This window comes from Thamnophis elegans, chromosome 7 (genome assembly GCF_009769535.1).
Source record: "Thamnophis elegans isolate rThaEle1 chromosome 7, rThaEle1.pri, whole genome shotgun sequence".
Taxonomy (NCBI): Eukaryota; Metazoa; Chordata; class Lepidosauria; order Squamata; family Colubridae; genus Thamnophis; species Thamnophis elegans.
The window spans coordinates 12,924,979-12,946,453 of record NC_045547.1 but is presented as its reverse complement, the minus strand read 5'-3'; the positions used below and the strand labels follow the sequence as shown (position 1 = coordinate 12,946,453).

General features: G+C 44.3%; 1 protein-coding gene across 2 annotated transcripts; it reads left to right on the top strand.

Annotated features, from left to right (window-relative positions):
- Positions 1-3,094: 3,094 nt before the first annotated feature.
- Positions 3,095-21,064, top strand: MGST1 (microsomal glutathione S-transferase 1). 2 transcript variants are annotated; one of them, XM_032220954.1, is made up of 4 exons: positions 3,095-3,237; positions 13,048-13,196; positions 15,630-15,724; positions 18,861-21,064. In XM_032220954.1, exons 2-4 carry the CDS (start codon positions 13,071-13,073, stop codon positions 19,108-19,110), a joined length of 471 nt encoding a protein of 156 aa, XP_032076845.1. In that variant the 5' UTR covers positions 3,095-3,237; positions 13,048-13,070; the 3' UTR covers positions 19,111-21,064. The 2 variants fall into 2 exon arrangements, with proteins under 2 accessions (XP_032076845.1, XP_032076844.1); XM_032220953.1 differs by having other exon boundaries at positions 3,096-3,233.
- Positions 21,065-21,475: the final 411 nt, after the last annotated feature.

Genomic DNA, 21,475 nt, shown 5'->3' with positions numbered 1-21,475 from the left:
GGTCATTTCCATCCTTTTTAGAGGTTTGTTGAAGCACTTGGAGGCTTATCTGTGTCCTCGGGGTCACCTGAGTGGTGCTCCTGGTTCCTGTAGTATGCAATTTTTTCCTCTCTGGAAATCCATAACTACTCCCCAACAAATCAATCAATCGATCAGAATAGAGCTGGAAGGGACCTTGGAGGTCTTCTAGTCCCACCCCGTTTAAGCAGGAGACCCTAGACCAGGGGTTCAGCAAACTGCGGCTCTGGAGCCGCATGTGGCTCTTTCCTCCCTCTGCTGCGGCTCCGTCACTGGTCGGCGCCACAATTTTGAGAGGAGCTTCCATGGGAGGGGGGGAGAAGCACAGTGCACCACGAGAAGACTCTATGGCAAGGGGAGGATTTTCCAGTTGTCTTCACAATTGATAGGGCTTTTGGTTATGACAGGTAAAGGAAAAAGTGGGTGGGGGAACTGAACTTCTGGTCAGCTTCAGAATTGAACAGGGGGCTTCCGGTTAGGACCTTTGTGGCTCCCTGTGTTTTCTTTTCTGTGGGAAACGGGTCCAAATGGCTCTCTGAGTGTTTAGGTTTGCCGACCTCTGCCCTAGACCATTTCAGTCAAGTGCCTTTCCAGCCAGCTGTTCCATTGCTTAATTGTTCTCACTGTTAGACAGTTTCCCCTTAATTCCAGAATGCTTCTCTCCTTGATTAGTTCCCATCCATTGTTTCTTGTCTTGCCTTCCTTTCTCTAGACTAGTCAAACCCAAACCCTGCATTGGAAGGATATACAGGTGAAACTCGAAAAACTAGAATATCTTGCAAAAGTTCATTTATTTCAGTAATGCAACTTAAAAGGTGAAACTAATGTATGAGATAGACTCGTTAAATGCAAAGCAAGATAGTTCAAGCCGTGATTTGTCATAATTGTGATGATTATGGCTTGCAGCTCTTGAAAACCCCAAATCCACCATCTCAGAAAATTAGAATATTACATGCAATCAATAAAACAAGGATTGTACATAGAACAATATCGGACCTCTGAAAAGTATAAGCATGCACATGTACTCAGTACTTGGTTTGGGCCCCCTTTTGCAGCAATTACTGCCTCAAGGCAGTGTGGCATGGAAGCTATCAGCCTATGGCACTGCTGAGGTGTTATGGAAGACCAGGATGCTTCAATAGCGGCTTTCAGCTCTTCTGCATTGTTCGGTCTCATGTCTCTCATCTTTCTCTTGGCAATGCCCCATAGATTCTCTATGGGGTTCAGGTCAGGCGAGTTTGTTGGCCAATCAGGCACAGTAATCCCACGGTCATTGAACCAGGTTTTGGTGCATTTGACAGTGTGGGCAGGTGCCAAGTCCTGCTCGAAAATGAAGTCAGCATCCCCATAAAGCTCGTCTGCGGAAGGAAGCATGAAGTGCTCCAAAATCTCCTGGTAGACGGCTGCGTTGACCCTGGTCTTAATGAAGCACAGTGGACCAACACCAGCCGATGACATGGCTCCCCAAATCAAGACTATGGAAACTTCACACTGGACTTCAAGCATCTTGCAGTGTGTGCCTCTCCATTCTTCCTCCATACTCTGGGTCCTTGGTTTTAAAATGAGATGCAAAAGTTGCTCTCATCAGAAAAGAGGACTTTGGACCACTGAGAAACAGACCAGGTCTGTTTTTCTTTAGCCCACGTAAGATGCTTCTGACGTTGTTTGTTGTTCAGTAGCGGCTTGACAAGAGGAATATGACATTTGAAGTCCATGTCCAGGATCCATTTGTGTGTGGTGGCTCTTGATGCACTGACTCCAGCCTCAGTCCACTCCTTGTGAATGTCCCCAACACTTTTGAATGGCCTTTTCCTGACAATTCTCTCCAGGCTGCAGTCATCCCTGCTGCTTCTGCACCTTTTTCTTCCACACTTTTCCCTTCCACATAACTTTCTATTAATGTGTTTTGATACAGCACTTTGAGAACATCCAACTTCTTTTGCAATTACCTTTTGAGGTATCAATGATGGTTTTCTGCACAACCGTCAGATCAGCAGTCTTTCCCATGATTGTGATTCCTACTGAACCAGACTCAGGAACCCTTTGCAGGTGTTATGGCTTAATTAGCTGACTAGAGTGGGACACTTTGAGCCTAGAATATTGCACCTTTTCACAATATTCTAATTTTTTGAGATTGTGGATTTGGGGTTTTCATGAGCTGTAAGCCATAATCATCACAATTATGACAAATCACGGCTTAAACTATCTTGCTTTGCATGTAATGAGTCTATCTCATATATTAGTTTCGCTTTTTAAGTTGCATTACTGAAATAAATGAACGTTTGCAAGATATTCTAATTTTTCGAGTTTCACCTGTATAATTTTCTTCACCATTATCATGTTTAGCTATGGAAATGATAACAGCTATGAATTTATAACAGAATAACAGAGTTGGAAGGGACTTGGAGGTCTTCTAGTCCAATCCCCTGCTCAAGTAGGAAACCCTTTACCATTTCGGCCATTTATGTTAATTTTACCCCTAGAAGCATTGGGGTCATAACACTCAGAATATCACAATCAATATATCTTCCACAATTTGCAATTCTCAATATTCCTACAGCAGTTTTTTCAAACTGCCACTGGGGGTTTGTGAGAGACTAAACTCACTTCTCACAAGTTCATCCAAACTCAGCCAACAACATGCATAGAAAATGTTCTAAGCCTTTGAACAAACAAAAAAAAAGTATTCTCCGTGTTCTATCCCCATGCTTTTGTCTCTTGACTGGGAATTCTGGAAACAAAGCCTTGTTCCACTGTTGAATTGTTTTCACTGTGAGGAAATTTCTCCTTAGATCCAGGTTGCTTCTCTCCTTGATTTAGTTTCCACCCATTGCTTCTTGTCCTTGTTTCTGGTAGTAAAACTGACATAACGTTTCTTGTATAGGGCCTGCTGCTTGCGCAGGGGGTTAGACTAGAAGACCTCCAAGGTCTTTTTCCCAGCTCTGTTCTGCTTAAGGGAGCAAGTGAAGTTGCAGGGCCTTGTAGGCGGGCGGGTGCGCAAGAGGCAAAATGCCCAAGGGCAACGCCCGTTGCAAGCGGCGGCTGAGAAAGCGCGAGCAAAACACTTGCACTTTGCACATTGCAACACAAAAGCCGAGAGGGAGGAGCGAGCCTTCCTCCTGCTGCTCGGGCTGAGCAAAAAAAAGGGCGCTTTGGCACCCAGCAACCCGTCAGAAAGCAGACCGGTGCAAGGAGCAGAAGCAGCCTCGGCTTGGGTCGGTAGGCAGAACGGGGTCTTTCTCTTCGGGGGCGGACTCGAGTGGGTCCCTGGTTGGACGGGTGGGTGTATGAAGGCCGCGCGCGCGTGTGGAAGAGAGGCCCGTTTTGTTTTGTTTTTTGCAAGGCGCGCGCGGTTCTTTTCGCCCGCTGCGCCCCGAAGGCGAAGGAGCGTTTATTTATCTATTTTTTTGCCAAAGTTGCGCCCCGCTTGCTTAGCGCGCTTGGTGCGGGTTCCTACACGTGTGCGGTGTGTGCGTGTTTTGTGTTTGTGTGACAGAGAGAAAGTGAGTTGTTGAGTAAAAGCTGGGCGGCGTTTCCCTTAAGACAGGGGTGTCCCAAACTTGGGAACTTTTAAGACTTGTGGACTTCAACTCCCAGAATTCCCCAGCCAGCATAGCTGGCTGGGGAATTCTGGGAATTGAAGTCCACAAGTCTTAAAAGTTGCCTTAAGAGATCGGTGCAAGTCTCTCTTCCCCACCTCTCCCCTCTCTGGGACTGTGGGAAATCCACTTGCGCGCTTAAAGAGAGGTGCGCCGATCTGTGGGGCTTTTTGCAAATCTGGAAGAAGCTGTGGTGTGGTTGGAAGAAGAGGGGCATCTGTAGGTCAGGGCTGAACTGGGAAGAAGGCCTTGGTGCACTGCAAGCACTCTAGACACAACTTTGATCTGCATGGCTGAGAATCCTCATGGACTTTGGTCGCAATTCCCCGATTAGGTCACAATTATGGGTGCTGGGGAGCGTAGGAATAAGCCTCACCCTGATGGTCTTGATCTACAGGTAATAATCCTCCACTTCCAACGGGAGGCCAAAATTTCTGTTGCTAAGTGAAATGTTTGTGAAGCGAGTTCCGCCCCCCCTTTTTACGACCGTTCTTCCTTGCCACAATTGTCAAGCGAATCGCTGCAAGTGGAGAAGCGAGCAACCCGGTTGTTAAGTGAATCAGGCTTCCCCCATTGAAGGTCACAAAAGGGGACATCAGGACACGGCGACTGTCATAAAATATGAGCCCGTGGCCAAGCATCTGGATTTTGATCACAGATTTTGGGGATGTTGCAAAGATCAGAACTGAAAAACAGCCGTATCTCCTGTCTTTCAGCATCGTTGTGACTTTGAACGGTCGCTGAACGAACTGTTGTAAGTTGAGGACTTTCAGTAGTCAGAGAATGAAACATCTGCAAGCAAACACCAAGCTGGGTGGGGAGTGGGGGAGTACCAGAGGACTCCAGGCCTCTGCTTAGCTCCCTGAATCCCTGGTTTGTTGCCCCGCTTCCATATGGGGACAAGAAAGGGTGGGAGGTTTCCCCCCAGAAAATAGGGTGCAGAAAATACTGGGGGGAGGTGGGAGGGGAGCTGCACCCTATTCATCTCACCGGAGAGTTGCACAACTTGGCTGTAGTTCAAAGGGCAACTCAAAACTTAATTACTGGATAGTAAATCTGGTATGATTGCGAAATGCAAATGGCATTTGTATAGAGATGAAGCAATCAACGTACTTTGATTTAAAGCCAAAGGTAGATTTCACTTAGTGCTGGTGGGAAACAGGCTGAGTTTTAGCCCACCTGTCAAACTGGTTCACCCTTAACTGGTGGTTCACATTGTCCTTGAGTGTAGAAATGGGTGTGTGTGTGTGTCAAGGGAGTGGGAGTTCATATTTTGCACAAGATGTTAGTTCACCTTTGGCCCCAAGTGAGGTCCACCTTCAAGATGCAACCGAGATACAGGTTTTGCCGCCTGTGGGAATTCAGTTGCGGCACCAGGAGTTAGGGTGAGGATGAAGTAAAAAAATAATTTTAACTTGTGTTATCTACTTTGCGGAGGAGAAAATGATTACAGGCCACAGTTAGCTGGCTTCGCATCACAGGAGAAAGCTGAAGAAATCAGAAAGTGGTTTTGTGCAAGATAATTTTCCAGCCAAAAAGGGGAGGAGTAGCAGATTTCTGTTTGGCTAATTGGATTGGTTCTGTGGGAAGTACACCCCAAAAGGACAGTGCCAGGAACCACGAAAGCAGTGCCAAAAGACTTAAAACCCTTTCACCCCAAAGCAAAAGCACCAGCTGAAAGAAAAAGAGTAGCCAAAATTTCTTTCCGTCTGTATTTTTATGAATACAGATAGTCCTCAACTAATAAACATTGGTTTAGCGGCCACTTGAAGTTAGAACCACACGGGGGGGGGGGGGAAGTGACTTACGACCACTTTTCACACTTCTGACCCTTGCAGTGTCCCCGGGGTCATCGGTGATCACCTTTTGCGACCTTTTGACAAGCAAAGACAGCGGAGAAGTCAGATTTACTTAACAACTTAAGTCTTACTGTCTTAGTGACTTGCAGTACGTCACTTAACTGTGTGGCCAGAATGGTTGTGCAATGGGGCCGAATTTCATTTCACAAATACCTCTTAGCAAGAGAAATTTGGGGCTCCGTCGTGGTCGTAGGTCGAGGACTACCTGCAACTCAAGGCGGTGAACATTCTTAATGCTCCTTTCTGCACCTATTTTCCTCCCCACGACAACTCTGTGAAGGGGAGTTGGACTGAGAGAGAGAGAGAGAGAGAGCGATTGGCCCAAAGTCACCCAGCTGGCTTTCATGCCTAAGGTGGGGACTAGAACTCCCCGTCTCCTGGTATTAGCGTTAGCACCTTAGCAATTACCTTGAGTTGGATTCTAACTGTGATTCTTTCCAGGAATTCCTGACTCCTGATTTCGTGGCCAGTGGAATCTTTTGCTTCTTAATGCCGTGGGTGATGCCCGTGGCACACATTTCCTTTTGCAACCAAACCTCTTCAATGGGTTGTGGCAGCAATTGAGGAAAGGTGTAAAGTTAGGCCTAGGGTTAGGCCTAGGGTTAGGCCTAGGGTTAGCTTTAGGGTTAGGTTTAGGGTTAGGTTAAGGGTTAGGGTTAGGGTTAGGGTTAGGTTAAGGGTTAGGTTAAGGGTTAGGATTAGGTTTAGGGGGGTTAGGTTTAGGTTTAGGGGTTAATTTTAGGTTTAGGGTTTACAGCGTGCTTCTGTCTCCGCGCTGTTGTCGCCCTGTTGATGACGTCAGCTACGCGGTTTAGTCGGACGCGGTTTTGTGGGTGAACCCCCCAGCTCTACCCCAGAGAAGAGGAAAATGAATGCGGGATTTTACAGCAAAATAAAAACAATGTGCTTGGTTTTTTTCCTATGTGCTTTTTCAGTCAGCCTGGACTTAAAGGTATTTTACAGGTAGTCCTCAAATTAATGACTACAGTTGGGGGCCAGAATTTCCATTGTTAAGCCAGGTGGTTATGAAGTGAGTTGCGCCTGATTTTACAAGTGCCTTGCCACAGTGGAGGAAACCAATGCAGTTAAGTGAATCACACCGTCACTAAGTGAATCCTGTTTCACCGCATTGACTACCTTGGGGAAGCCAGCCGGGAAAGTCCCAAATGTCCTGTGCAGCTGCCCTAAATACATGCCAGTTGTGAAGCATTCAAAATTTGATCAAGTGACCCTGGGGATGATGCAACCATTGTTAAGTGAGGACTGGTCAGAAATTAACTTTCCCCCCCCCCCCGAATTCTGTTTTAACTTCGAACAGTTGTTAAACAAATGATTATAAGTTGAGGACTAACTGCATTTAGTCTCTCTCTCTCCTCTGGCATCTCCACAAGGAGATTGCCAGAGGAGAGAGAGAGAGAGAGAGAAAAGTTTTGCTCAGTTGCAACTTTATTTATAATGGTTCAACCTTTAGCAAACAGAAAGAAATATATTTAGAATGGGTCAGTTTGTAGGGCGTGCAAGATTTCCCAGTGTTGTCCTCCTACAGAAGTGATGGGCAACCTTTTTCGCGTGCCCTCACGTGCCCACCCCCTTAATTTTACGCCCCCCCCCCGAGCTGTGCCCCCTGCGCATGCACGTGTGACACCCCCTCCCCCCGGTTGCCCCGTGCATGCTCACGTGGCTTTCTTGGGGCCCGGGGAGAGAGAAAACTACCTCTCCTGCTTCCCTGAAGCCTCTGGAGGACGAAAAACGGCCAAAAACCAAGGCTGAAATAGCTGGCCAGCATGTGCACTGGAGCAGCAGGGCAATGCCTCGCATGCTCTCAGAAATGGCTCCGTGGGCCACCTGTTCGCCATCACAGTCCTACAGTTTCTTGTCTGCCTCTACAGGAGTTCATTTAATGGCCATTCAAAGTTGCAACAGCACTGAAAAAAGTGACATACGACCGTTTTTCACACTTACGACCATTGCAGTATCCCCCCCCCCATGGTCATGTGTTTTGTTTTTTTTATTGAAAATTTAAAAAAATGTTTTACAAATATTTACCTCCCTCCCCCACCCTCCCCACCCGAGCCCATCTCCCCCCCAACCTCCCCCCCCCCCGACTTCCCAGAGCAAATATAGGCTATAAATCTTTAACAATCATATTCTAAAATAAACTAAAAGTAACTTGGCTGCATCTTTCATTTGTGCTTTAACTCCTCTTTTGTTAAGCTAACTATAAACAAATTAAATCATTCCTTGCTTCTTCAGTCATAAACTATCTGGAATTTTTTAGTCCCGTATTTATTTTGAATGTAGTCAATCCATCTTCTCCACTCCAGTTTATATTTCTCATCTGAATGATCCTTAAGATATGCTGATATTTTAGCCATCTCTGCTAAGTTTGTTACTTTTAATGTCCATTCTTGAATAGTAGGCAAATCTTCCTTCTTCCAATATTGTGCCACCAACAGTCTCGCTGCCGTTGTTAGGTTCAAAATCAGATTAGTCTCTATAACAGTACAATCAGTAGTTATACCTAACAGGAATAACTGAGGGGTCACGTGTTTTATATACAAATGCTTGACAACTGGTTCATATTTATGACAGCTGCAGTGTCCCAGGGTCATGTGACCATCTTTTGTGACTTCCTGACAAGCAAAGTCAACGGGAAAGCCAGTTTCACATAACAACCTTGTTATCAGCTTAGAAATTGCAGTGATTCGCTTAGCAACGGTGGCAAGAAAAGCTGTAACATGGAGCAAAACTCACTTAACACATTTCTCAATTGGTAACGTAAAATCTGGGCTCAGTTGTCGTGGTAAGTCGAGGGCTACTGTAGATGGCAATTGTAGTTAAAACTTTGCCTGCGTACAGGTCCATGGATCTAGTCCTTTGTGGCAAGAACTCCAGAATGCAATCTTGACTGTGAATTTGCTTCCCTCTGTAAGCTCCAGAAATTGGATGTGGGGTGAGTGGGAGGTGCTTCCTCATTTGGGAAAAGTGAAAGTGAATGCTTTTAAGCATACCTCACTTAAGTGACGGATGTTCCTTACTAACTAGAATCAACACAAAAGGCTACCAGAGTTGTAGGGGAGATGAGAGAAAGAAGGAAGGAAGGAAGGGAGGGAGGGAGGAAAGAAGGAAAGAAAGAAGGAAAGAAAGAAGGAAAGAAAGAAGGAAAGAAAGAAGGAAGGAGAAAGAGAAATAAAGAAAGAAAAAGAAAGATAAAGGAAGGAAGAGAAAGAAAAAGAAAGATTCTGCTGTGGAAATTGGCTTGCTAAGTAATAGCATGCAAATAGGTTGTACATCATTTTGATTCAGCACAAATAATTGCTGCAAATGTTTTTTGTTGTCATTGTTTGTTTGTTTGCATCTATATGTTCAGGGTTGAGCAGTCTCTTCATTCATTTAGTCATGCCGCTTAATCATGTTCAGCATGTGCAAAATCTGCATTTTGTATGGTGTTGGGATTCAGAGGCTGGGTGAGAAACGGATGTTTGGCTTAGGGCTCAATCATGCAAGCTGATTGGATGACTTAGGGCAGGGGGTCGGCAAACCTAAACACTCAAAGAGCCATTTGGACCCGTTTCCCCACAGAAAAGAAAACACCGGGAGCCACAAAGGTCCTAACCGGAAGCCCCCTGTTCAATGCTGGAGCTGACCGGAAGTTCAGTTCCCACACCATAGAGTCTCATCCTAGTGCGGCATACTTTTTCCTCTTACCTGTCATAACCAAAAGCCCTATCAATTGTGGAGACAACTGGAAAACCCTCCCCTTGCCATAGAGTCTTCTCCTGGCCCACTGTGCTTCTCTCCCCCCCCCCCCCCCCACACACCGGAAGGTCCTCTCAAAATTGTGGCTCCGACCAGTGACGGAGCCACAACAGAGGGAGGAAAGAGCCACATGCGGCTCCAGAGCCGCAGTTTGCTGACCCCTGATCTAGGGGCAATCTTCCACTCTCCTTATAAGGACATCCTGATCATATTTTGAGCTCTTGGGAGAAAGGTGGGTTTATGTCAGACCCCAGACCAAGAATGATGTGTGATGATTCTTCCAAGCTGAGTAGCAGGAGAACAGCTGTGGTGGCCTAAAGGTGGAGCTCTTCCCTCACAACCAGGAGGTTGGGAGTTCGATCCTAGGTAGAGACAGATGTAGGGTCTCTCCTGCTTGGGCAGGGGGTTGGACTAAATGACCTGCAAGGTCCCTTCCAACTCTGTTAATCTATTACTGTATACAAGGCATGTCCAAACTCCGCCCTGGGGGCCAATTGCGCCCCGTTTTCAAATTTCAAGCCGCCCGCAGTCTCTTCTCCCTGATGGAGTTAATTGTTTAGTCTTTCATAAAATAGCTCATTTGCATTTAACGTTAATGGTTCAAAGAATGTGAGGCTGAATGGTCGGCCTCTTACATTTTCCCCTCACCAAATCTGGCCCTCCTTGCAAAAAGTTTGGACACCCCTGCTGTATGCCATTCCAGACAAGTGGCTATCATAATGTCTTCTTAAAGACTTGCAGTGTTGGGGCATTCATAACTTCTAGAAGTAAGCTTTTTCCAATGATTAATTGTTCTAACAGTCAGGAAATTTCTCCTCAGTTCTAAGTTGCTTCTCTCCTTCATTAGTTTCCACCCATTGCTTCTTGTCCTGCCTTCAAATGCTTTGGAGAATAGCTTGACTCCCACTTTTTTGTGGCAACCCTTGAGATATTGGAAGACTGCAATCATGTCTCCCCTAGTCCTTCTTTTCATTCAACTAGACATACCCAGTTCCTGCAACCGTTCTTCATATGTTTTAGCCTCCAGCCCCCTAATCACCTTTGTTGCTCCCTGTTCTATTTGCATCTAAATTAAGTCCCTTTTTACAACATATGCTCTGTGTACCATTAGGGAGAGGCTGTCTTCGCCCTCTTTCTCTCGCCGATCATAATCTGGGCTGAGCTGCCTCTTAGTCCTCAGGAATGCACCTCTCTCCTTCCTTGGAGTTCACCCCATTCCATCACAAATGTTCTTGGGTTTGGAACGGTGTGTGGTTCACCTTTCATGCTCAATCATTGCGCCAGGCTTGGGTTTGGCTTAAGTGAGGATAGGATCAAAAAGCGATTGTGCCAGGACAAAGCTAAATTAGATGTGACGCAGTGGTTAGAGTGCAGCACTGCAGGCTACTTCTGCTGATCACCAGCTGCCAGCAGTTTGGCAGATCGAATCTCAGCAGGCTCAAGTTTGGCTCAGCCTTCCGTCCTTCCGAGGTGGGTTAAATGGGGACCCAGATTGTTGGGGGCAATATCAGCGGTGTAATGCTACCAGTTTGAACCGGTTTGCCCGAACCAGTAGTAAAAATGCTACCCGTTTGCCCAAACTGGTAGTAAAAACAATGCTTCCAACGATCAGCTGTGAAATGCGATTATATTAAATCTAAATTGCATGGTACAGCGGATTCTCCCCCCTCCCCTCCCCGCTGTTCGATTACCTTTGCAGGCACGGCCACATTGCTACCGAACCGGTTTTTTCCACCCCTGGGCAATATGCTATCTCTGTAAACCGCTTACAGAGGGCTGTAAAAGCTCTATGAAGCGGTATTGCTATTTGCTAAGTATTATTGCTATTTAATTTTAAATAAGCAAAACCCACAGGCTTTTTGCATGAGTGTTCAATGATTTCCTGTTCTTTTTCCATACACCTAAAAAAAACCTCTGCTTGTTACTAGCATGTGGCAGAAGTAGCAATGCGGATAATCCTCGGTTTAGCATCTTTTATGGCCATTTACAGCGTCCTGCAGTCATGCAACCACAATTTAGGATGTTTTTGCCAGAAGCTGGGGTTTACTTCCTTTTTCCAGCAAAATCACCTTACAGCCGCAATGGTGAATATATGGCACCAACTCAGCTCCACTGTGCATGCGTGCCTCCCGCCGGCCAACTGATTTTTGGGTCTGCCGCGCATGCATGGGGGGCGGGGCGCATGCAAGAGACACGCGCACATGGGTGGAGGGTGGGTGGGAATGCACACCATGTTTGCTTAATGATCACAAAAGATAAAATCAGGCCTGGTTATACGTTTATAACAGAACAACAGGGATCTTGGAGGTCCTCTAGTCCAACCCCCTGCTCAAGCAGGAAGTCCACGGCTTACAACAAATTCTTTTAGTCACTGTTGAAAGTTGGAACAGCACGGAAAAAGTGACTTACGACCGTTTTTTCATACAACCATTGCAGCATCCCCACGGTCGTATCAAAATTCAGATGTTTGGCCACTGGCTCATATTTATGACGGTTAGTGTGTCCCAGGGTCATGGGGTCCCTTTTGTGACTTTCTGATGAGCAAAGTCAATTAATAACCATGTTGCCAACTTAGCAAGGCAGTGACTCACTTAGCAGCAGTGGCAAAAAGGTTGTAAACTAAGGCAAAACCCACTTTAAAAATGTCTCATTTAGCAACATAAACTTTTAGTTAGTTAGCAGTTAGCAGTTTGACTTCTATACCGCTTCATAGGGCTTTCAGCCCTCTCTAAGCGGTTTACAGAGTCAGCATATCGCCCCCACAGTCTGGGTCCTCATTTCACCCACCTCGGAAGGATGGAAGGCTGAGTCAACCTTGAGCCGGTGAGATTTGAACCACTGAACTGCAGATAGCAGTCAGCTGAAGTGGCCTGCAGTACTGCACTCTAACCAATGCGCCACCTTGGCTCTTATGGCTTAATTATGGTTGTAAGTGGAGGACAGTGTATATAATTTCAGACAAATGATTGTCCAATCTCTTCTTTAAAACCTCCAGACTAACACAATTCATGTCCATAGTTTTAGGTTCACGTTGGGTACAACTACCGACATTAAACTGTGTTAGTCTGGACGGCTACCTGAATCGTATCTTTCATGCATGCATGCATGCATGTATGTATGTAAGTAAGTATATCGAACAGAGTTTCATCCGCCATAGAAACCAAGGAGCAAGACAAATAAGATATATACTATTTACACAGTGCTAGTCTTATACAATTATTTTTGACCAATTTATTCTAATACTAAAACATATGAAGAACAGTTGCAGGAACTGGGTATGTCTAGTTTAATGAAAAGGAGGACTATGGGAGACATGATAGCAGTGTTCCAATATCTCAGGGGATGCCACAAAGAAGAGGGAGTCAAGCTATTCTCCAAAGCACCTAAGGGCAGGACAAGAAGCAGTGGGTGGAAACTAATCAAGGAGAGAAGCAACTTAGAACTGAGGAGAAATTTCCTGACAGTTAGAACAATTAATCAGTGGAACAACTTGCCTCCAGAAGTTGTGAATGCTCCAACACTGGAAGTCTTTAAGAAGAAGATGGATAGCCATTTGTCTCAAACGGTATAGGGTTTCCTGCCTAGTCAGGGGGTTGGACTAGAAGACCTCCAAGGTCCCTTCCAATTCTGCTATTGTATTGTATTGTAATACATATATAATCTCTCATTTCAGAGCTACTGAGCCTATTTTTTTCCGTGTCCCGACTCCCACCTAGTTTTTTCCAACCATTGATAAAACCTACTCTCTAAAATCTGAATCACAACTTGAATGTTGTACTTTATGCTTTTCTTTCTTTCGCTTCGTGTTTCAGGTCTTTGGTGAAAACTGGTCAGGATGGGAAACTTCCATGAATTACTGGATCATGAAGTCACTATGGCATTTATGAGATATGGAACCATCGTTGTATTGAAAATGATGCTCATGAGCGCCATCACAGCTTTCTTCCGAATGAAGAAAAAGGTGAGAGACGAAAGTTGGAGTTATGAAAAAAAGCAGTGTGTGGAGTGAGACTTGTGAGCACAACACTTTGCATGATAAGCCAGGATTGATGGGAGTTGTGCTTTCAAATCTGAAACGCTCCAGGTTAGTTCATACAGGCTAAACCATCAAATCTTTGGGTTTGTAATTTATTATGGACTAACATTATATACAAACCAGGCCTCTGGGTTTTGTTTTGTTTTTTTAAAAAAAGCATCATTCAAAATACCATAGATTTACTGCCACAGTTGCATTATGACTCTCAGAGAGTGTAACATAAATGTAATAATGTTAAAATAACTAAAATAAGTTAAGATAAATCAAGGGAAGAGCCAAGATGGCGCAGTGGTTAAATGCAGCACTGCAGGCTACTTCAGCTGACTGCAGTTCAGCAGTTCGGCTGTTCAAATCCCACTAGGCTCAAGGTTGACTCAGCCTTCCATCCTTCCAAGGTGGGTAAAATGAGGACCCGGATTGTTGTTGGGGGCAATATGCTGACTCTGTAAACCGCTTAGAGAGGGCTGAAAGCCCTATGAAGCGGTATATAAGTCTAACTATTGCTATTGCTATTGCTAAACATCCATGGTAGATTCATTTCTATTGGCATCCTTGTTAGTTATGTTAATTATGGTAATAACCAAAGATCTGAAAAACTATTGGGATGCTATATGTGTCAGCGTTCCAAGTATCATGTAGAATTAAATCAGAGTCCAAGGCAAAACGATTCTTAAAGTTCCAATTTAATAAAGCAGACATCTTAGCACATGTGTGTTAATCCCAATTCTGGAAATCACATCAGAATTCCACCCAGTTAAAAGTTCATGAATCTTGTCCCCACACCCACAATCCATCACATGGTCCAATCTTCTTCTTCCGCGCTGGTGTCTCCACCCAGCTGATTCTGGTCAGGTGTAAAAGTGCGGAGACAAAAGATGACCTTGGTCTTCTAAAAAAGAATGATAACAATACATTCCACAATCCTACTCCTTTCTATTCTCCCCTCCCATGAACTATACTAATGAACCAGCATATTGAAATAAGAGAAAGTGTGGCAGGCCAAAATTCCAAAAGGAATATAATGGCAGGCCTGACAATATGAATAGGTAGGATTTCAGTTCATCAGTTACAAAAAATAGCATTACTAAGGATACTGCACAAGGGACCCAGTGGCTCAGTGGCTAAGGCCCTGAGCTTGTTGATCAGAAAGGTTGGCAGTTCAGCGGTTTGAATCATTAGCGCCGCGTAATGGAGTGAGCTCCCATTACTTGTCCCAGCTTCTGCCAACCTAGCAGTTCGAAAGCGTGTAAAAATGCAAGGAGAAAAATAGGGACCACCTATTACCAGGTAACAGCATTCCATGTGCCTTAGGCATTTAGTCATGCCGGCCACATAACCACAGCGCTGGCTCGTCGGCTTTGAAACAGAGATGAGTATCGCCCCCTAGAGTCAGGAACGACTAGCCCATATATGGGAGGGGAACCTTTACCTTTACCTAAGGATATTGCCTATGTTTACAATATTCATAGCTTTGCTAGATGTTTAAGAAAGACCAAATACAGATGATCTTTTGCTTACAATGGTCTTGGAAAAGGTACTTTACAGCCCATGTAAGTATTTCAGGCCACCATAAAGTGTTGCAGCTCAACATCACACAGCACAGTCAGTAACTATATTTTGGTGGGCTGCGGGGATGTATGAGACCAAAAGGGCTGCCTTCTAGGGGTTCCACCACAAAACCGCGGTCGACTAAAGCACGTGTCACTAAAGCACGGTGACAAAACCGCGCCGTCAAAACCGCGCAACAACAGCGTGCCGACAACAGCACGCCGACAGAAGCGCGCTGTAACATAACCCTAAAAATAACCCTAAACCTAACCCTAAACCTAACCCTAAACCTAACCCTAAACCTTACCTTAAGTTAAATTGCGCTTCTGTCGGCGCGCTGTTGTCGGCATGCTGTTGTCGCATGCTTTTGACATCGCGGTTTTAGCGCCGCGGTGTTGTCGGCGCGCTTTTGACTTTCGCGGTTATGTCGTGCCACGCCTTCTAGGAAGATTTCACCTCCATAGGGGGCTGAAACCTTTGCTTAACAATGTGGAAGACAGCTTAACAACTGTAGCTGGGAGTGTGTGATCGTTGAGGAAAGCAGTTAACGTTGGTGTCTTAATGACTGCTTCATTCAATGACCGAGATTCTGGTTTTAATCGAGGGCTACCTGTAGTCAGCAGTACTAATTCAACTCAGAAATATCTGATAGACTGAATAGCAATAACAGCAACACTAATAATTGGTGTAGTAGTAAGTCAGGGGCATATCGCTTCATTCAATACTGCAATGCTGATTCTAACCACAATGCCACCGCAGCTGACCCTGGCATGGTACCTTGTAATGTATCCTCATCTTTCTCCCGAATAGGCATTCGTTAATCCTGAAGATACAACATCGTTTGGAAAAGGAGAGAATGCGAAAAAGTTCCTAAGGACCGATCCTGATGTGGAACGTGTACGCAGGTAATTCTGGAGCTTCTTATCAAGCACATACCGTATTTTTCGGAATATAAGATGCTCCTTCCTCCCTCCCCCCAAAAATAGAGGGTGAAAATCTGGGTGCGACTTATATAAAGAATGCGACATTTTTGGCCTCCCAAAACCGCGCCCCCTTCACAAACATGGACATGCAGAGGGTTTGAGAGTCTTGCAAATGCTCCTAGGGGCTGGGGAGGGGAAAAACAAGCGGAAAATGGGATGTTCACCAAAACAAGGTGTGCAGAGTGTTTGGGAGGCTTGCAGGGTGCAAAAACGTTTTTTTTTTTAAATTACCTCTTCAAAATCTTGGTGCGCCTTATACTCCGGTGCCTCTTATACTCCGAAAAATACAGCATATAAAGGGAAAAAAAATACATGGGATGGTTGAGTGCAAAAGGCTCTCACCAATGTACCTGCACTTTATTTTCAATTACTGGCTTAGAAAAAATATTGATATAAATATAAATGTAGATTGGTGGCCATATCTCCAACTACAATCGAGATACAAAACAGATGTGAAAGAATATGGAATATTCACAGAATTACAACAGATAGATAAAATTTTAATTGGCCCGGAAAATAAATTCATAACGAAAATTTACAAATATTTATTAGAAGCAACATTAGAAGAAGAAAAAGTTAAAGGTTGCATGATAGCGTGGGCCAAAAACTTTGGTTACAACAAAGATCTAGTGGATTGGGAAAGAATTTGGAACACAAATTATAAACTAACACAATCAGCAGCACTTAAAAAAAATATGTACAAAATGTTTTATCGTTGGCATTTTCCACCAACAAGATTGGCTAAAATGTACCCAAACATGAAGCCGACCTGTTGGAAGTGTAAAAAAGTACAAGGGACTTTTTATCACATATGGTGGACCTGCCTGGAAACAAAAAAAAATATTGGACAAAAATTTGGAAATGGGTGCAAGAAATTACAGGAGAACAGATAAAATATAAATCCGAAATCTTTCCGCTGGGAATAATCAAAGGGAAATATACAAAGAAAATTAAGTACATATTAACACATCTGCTAACCACAGCTAGAATAGCATTTGCTCAATGCTTGAAACAAAATAATACCCCCTCGGATGAATTAGTGATTAAAAAAAACCTTTGGATTGTGCAGGGATGGACAAATTAACACTGAAATTAAAAGATAAAGAAGAATCGGAATGTTATGAAATTTGGAACAATTGGTGCAAATGGCTGCAAAACAAGAATAAAATTAATTAAGCCGAAAAACAATATATATAAATATATATATATAGAACTGTGTATAAAGGTGTGTAAATATAGAAGCGAAATATTATATACATGTACAGGTATGATGACCTAACAATGTTGATATAATGACTGTAAGGTGTTGTAGAAGGGAAAAAATAATAATAAAAATTGCTAAAAAAAGAAAAGAAAAAATATTGATAGCGTCATCCCTCGGTCCATTAATAACTCTCTTGTTTCTTTGATGATCCTCTGCAGGGGTCAACAAAATGTTCCGTGACTGTTTGCTTGCACACCCCTATCTCTCCATTCTCCCGGAGAGTGTTTATGATGGCCTGTGCTATTGCAACGTCTCGAGTTTGCATATGTAATTCCCACAGTCAATATGCCATCTAATTCACAGCAGAAATGGGCAGTAGCATGAACTGGCCATGCTATTCTTCCGGTGCTGATTTCTTGAATACAATTTGCTGCTCCCCCTTTTTTGTAACAAACAAACAAAAATGAATTGGAGGGAAGGAGAAGTTATCCCAAGGCTGATCCTGGGATCATCTTGTTTCGCTCAAACAGAAAAAGATGAATCTCAATTTTTTTTAATTTGGATATATTTATGATCTCATGAATAGACGGCCTTTAATCTAGAAGATAAATCAGCCATTTATTTCTTTTGAAGATTAATGTGAGTTTAAGAACAGCTGCTAATGTGACAAGTGGGGAAATCCTATGATTGGGACTATCTTTACGCCAGGGCTAGCAAATCTGGGCTGCAAAACCCAATGGTGCCACTAGATGGTAGCAACAGCACTTTGTGACCCCCTACTGGTGGTTTGAGGGATGCAATGGCTCAGTGGCTAAGATGCTGAGCCTGTCGATCAGAAAGGTCGTCAGTCTGGTGGTTCGAATCCCTAGCACTACATAAGAGAGTGAGCTCCCGTTATTTGTCCCAGATTCTGCCAACCTAGCAGTTCGAAAGCATGTAAAAAATGCAAGTAGAAAAATAGGATCCACCTTTGGTGGGAAGGTAACAGTGTTCCATGTACCTTTAGCGTTTAGTCATGCGGCCCAGATGACCACAGAGACGTCTTCAGACAGACCTGGCTCTTCAGCTTTGAAACGGAGATGAGCACCACCCCCTAGAGTCAGGAACGACTAGCACATATGTGCGAGGGGAACTTTTACCTTTAATGATCGTTTGGATACAGCTCTGATTCAGTGACTCTTTCCGCCCCTTTGCCAGTAAGCAAAGTTCTCTCCACAATTTCCCCAAGAGTTTTCAGAATGCATATGTAGAGTTGTGAACCACCATATCTTGAGCACGGGTTCTTCAAGATGTCTCCAAATTAAATGCTGAAGGACACTTTCAGGTGTTTCCTATGGGGCAGGCCTTGCAATCAGAAACGGAGATAGGGTGCGATTGCCGTGTGTTTGTCAGAGTGGAAAATTAGCATCTCAGTTAGCAATAGCAGTTAGACTTATATACCGCTTCATAGGGCTTTCAGCCCTCTCTAAGCGGTTTACAGAGTCAGCATATCGCCCCCACGGTCTTGGTCCTCTTTTTACCCACCTCGGAAGGATGGAAGGCTGAGTCAACCTTGAGCCGGTGAGATTTGAACCGCCGAACTGCAGATAACAGTCAGCTGAAGTGGCTGCAGTACAGCACTCTAACCACTGCGCCACCTCGGCTCCTATTGTTAGCACGATGTAGACTTGGGCTCCAGCTCAAGTCTTGAAAGCTCAGAAGACTAAATCCACTGACCCAGATTGGGTCCTCCAACATTATACATGTTGGATCCTGCAACACGTATATTGGCCTTCATTCCATAAGGCCATTTTGTTGGTACCAAATAGTGAAGAAGCCTCTAACGCTGTGAATCTCTTTTGTTTCTTTCCCCAGAATCCACCTCAACGACCTGGAGAACATTATTCCATTTCTGTTTGCTGGGTTCTTCTACTCCTTTAGTGGCGTGTCCCTCTCTACCGCTTTGCTGCACTACCGAATTTTTCTTGGTTCTAGGATCTTCCACACCATTGCTTACCTGGTACCTCTTCCCCAGCCCAGTAGAGGGTTGGCTTGGATGGCTGGTTACTTGGTCACCTTTTCAATGATGTACAAGATTATAATGATTGCTTTCACTGTGTCTTAGAAAAGAAAGCTAAGTTGTACTTCGGGGGAGTGCCTTATCCAAACAATAGAAGAGAATGTATTGAGCTTCGAGTTGAACTGTGGAGTCCTTGGTGCTCTCTGGACTTGCTTGTTTGCTTGCAAATGTTACATGACCCAACTAGGTAACACTATCAGTGCTAGTGAGTGTGGAGTCTGCTCCCCGTGCTGCTTCTGGTGGGAGTGTGGTTTTCTCCTTGGTGCTTTCTCGATTCAAGGAATTATTCAAGGCCATGTAAACATGGCAAATAAATAAACCTGCCTGAATCAAGGAATTGCCAAAGAGAAAAAGGACGGCCCCAGTAGCAGGACAAGCTACTGTATATGAATGGAGCAACCTCCCCACACTCGCTAGCATTGATAATGTTACCTAATTGGGTAATGAAACGCCTGCAAACAATCAAGCTGAACAAGCACCAAGGACTCCACCATTAATTCTTCCTCAGAGAAACTCCTTCCTACCTGCCTCCCAACTTTCCAGCGCATACCTGTGCCTCCTGGGATGTTGGATCTCTCCACTGCCTTCTAGACGTGACACCCCTGGAGTTCTCTTTGCCATTGTGTGCTGAAATTGATGTATGGAGGGTCTTGTTTCCAAGGTCCCTGATCCTTCCTCTTAACGGAGCATCACCCAATGATAGCGCAAATGCTTTGTGTCCTAGGCACCACCTCTGTTAGCATAAAAAGTCACACATAAGGCAGCGGTTATATTCTCTGTCTCCCGTTCCTTCCTCTCACTCTCAATATGTCAGAAATTCAGTGTGAGTGATTAAATCTGAGGCCATTATATACACAAAACATTGGCCCTGCCACTGAGGTGATTTCTCTCCACGATGTCGCCTTTTTTCAAAGTCACTGAAGCCGGTGGCCTCTTTATCCTCTGTTGTTCTCTTGTCTAACGCTCGTGTTTTCTATTTTTCAAACAAGATTGCGATCCATGAACGTTCATGGGGGCAGTTTTCTTTGCGAGTGTCAAATGTGGAAGACTGACAATAAAACAGTGTTCTCTAACTTAGGCCCATCATGATATGTTTGGGTCATTATCAGTAGTTCTGGCTTGGTAGTAACAAAAGTTGTAGGCCACATTTAGAGAGCTGGAAGCTGGAGAACACTATTACAAAAATGGCTTCCCTCTTTGCCCTTCCAGTTACATCAGTTTGGCGACTGTTGACAAACAAACCCCCAAGGGGAGATTTCTAATTTGATCCACCAACTCTTCCTTGGATTTGCTTGCAAAACTTCCTTGTTTTCCGGAGGAAATCTCAGGATGAACCAGGAATGGGTATTGTGATGTCCAATTGGCCTTGAGACAGTTAAACTGAAGCCACGTCTCTGCGCTCCTTGCTTCTGGCCCCCAGTTTTCAACTCTGTCTGGCCTAAGCGAGGCTGTTGCTTTTGGCTCCTCACATCCAAAACTCAGTCCAGATTCATCCTGCTTCAAATTCCTCCCTGCCTTCCCTCACCTGCCTCCATCTGCTTCCCTGAGGTCTCCCCTGTTTGCTTCAGTGTTATGAGAGAAGGGAAGATGTTCTCCACTTTCTAAGACCTGGAATCTGGCTTACCATAAGTGATGGTAGAATCCCTTTTTCTGGGGTTATTAATTTTTCTAGGATATTAATTCTTTCGCTAGTCATTTTTGAGACACTGGATTATTTCTGTGATAAAAGCAGAGCATATGAGAAGCAGATATGTTCCATCTTGAGTGGTTGAGGTACAATCTTCCAGATGGCTTTGGAATATGACTCCTTTTCTCCCTGGTGATTAGCTATGCTAATTGATCAGCATTGGAAGTTCAACAGTATCCAGAAAGCCATACATTTTGGTAGGCCCTAGGATTGTAGATCTGAGAAGTTAACAGTGCATTTGAAACTCACAAAGTATGTCTTTAGCCCTGTTAACTTCCCATCTTCATCCTCAGTTGAGTTCTTGGTTTGATCCCTAAAATTAAAGCCCATGGTTCCGATTGGTAGTTCCACAACATCTGGAGAGCCATAGGTTCCCCACCCCTGTTCTATGTTTTGAATGCACAAGGCCAGAGGCTAGAAGCTATGAACCAATCCACAGAATTTCCACCGAGGGAATGGGCTTTGAATGTTGCACCACGTTTGACGTAACATCAGCATTCCAAATACTTTGGTTAAATTGAAGCTGGTTTGTGTTCCCGTTTCTGTTTTGTTAAGATTTGAGCCTCGTGAGCAACTTCCTTTTATTCTCCCTTTTCTCCTTCACATGTTGTCTTAGCTCACGCAAGCTTTAGCGATTTTTTTAATGTGCATTCTCTCTTTTGAGAGCATATGTGAATAGTAATTTTCTACATATGCTATTTTTGGGATGTATCTTTTTGAAGC

Coding starts and splice junctions, on each gene's coding strand:
- MGST1 (XM_032220954.1), top strand. CDS start 13,071: ATGGGAAACTTCCATGAATTACTGGATCATGAAGTCACTATGGCATTT. Junction 13,197..15,629: donor TCTTCCGAATGAAGAAAAAG/GTGAGAGACGAA, acceptor TCTCCCGAATAG/GCATTCGTTAATCCTGAAGA. Junction 15,725..18,860: donor GATGTGGAACGTGTACGCAG/GTAATTCTGGAG, acceptor TTCTTTCCCCAG/AATCCACCTCAACGACCTGG.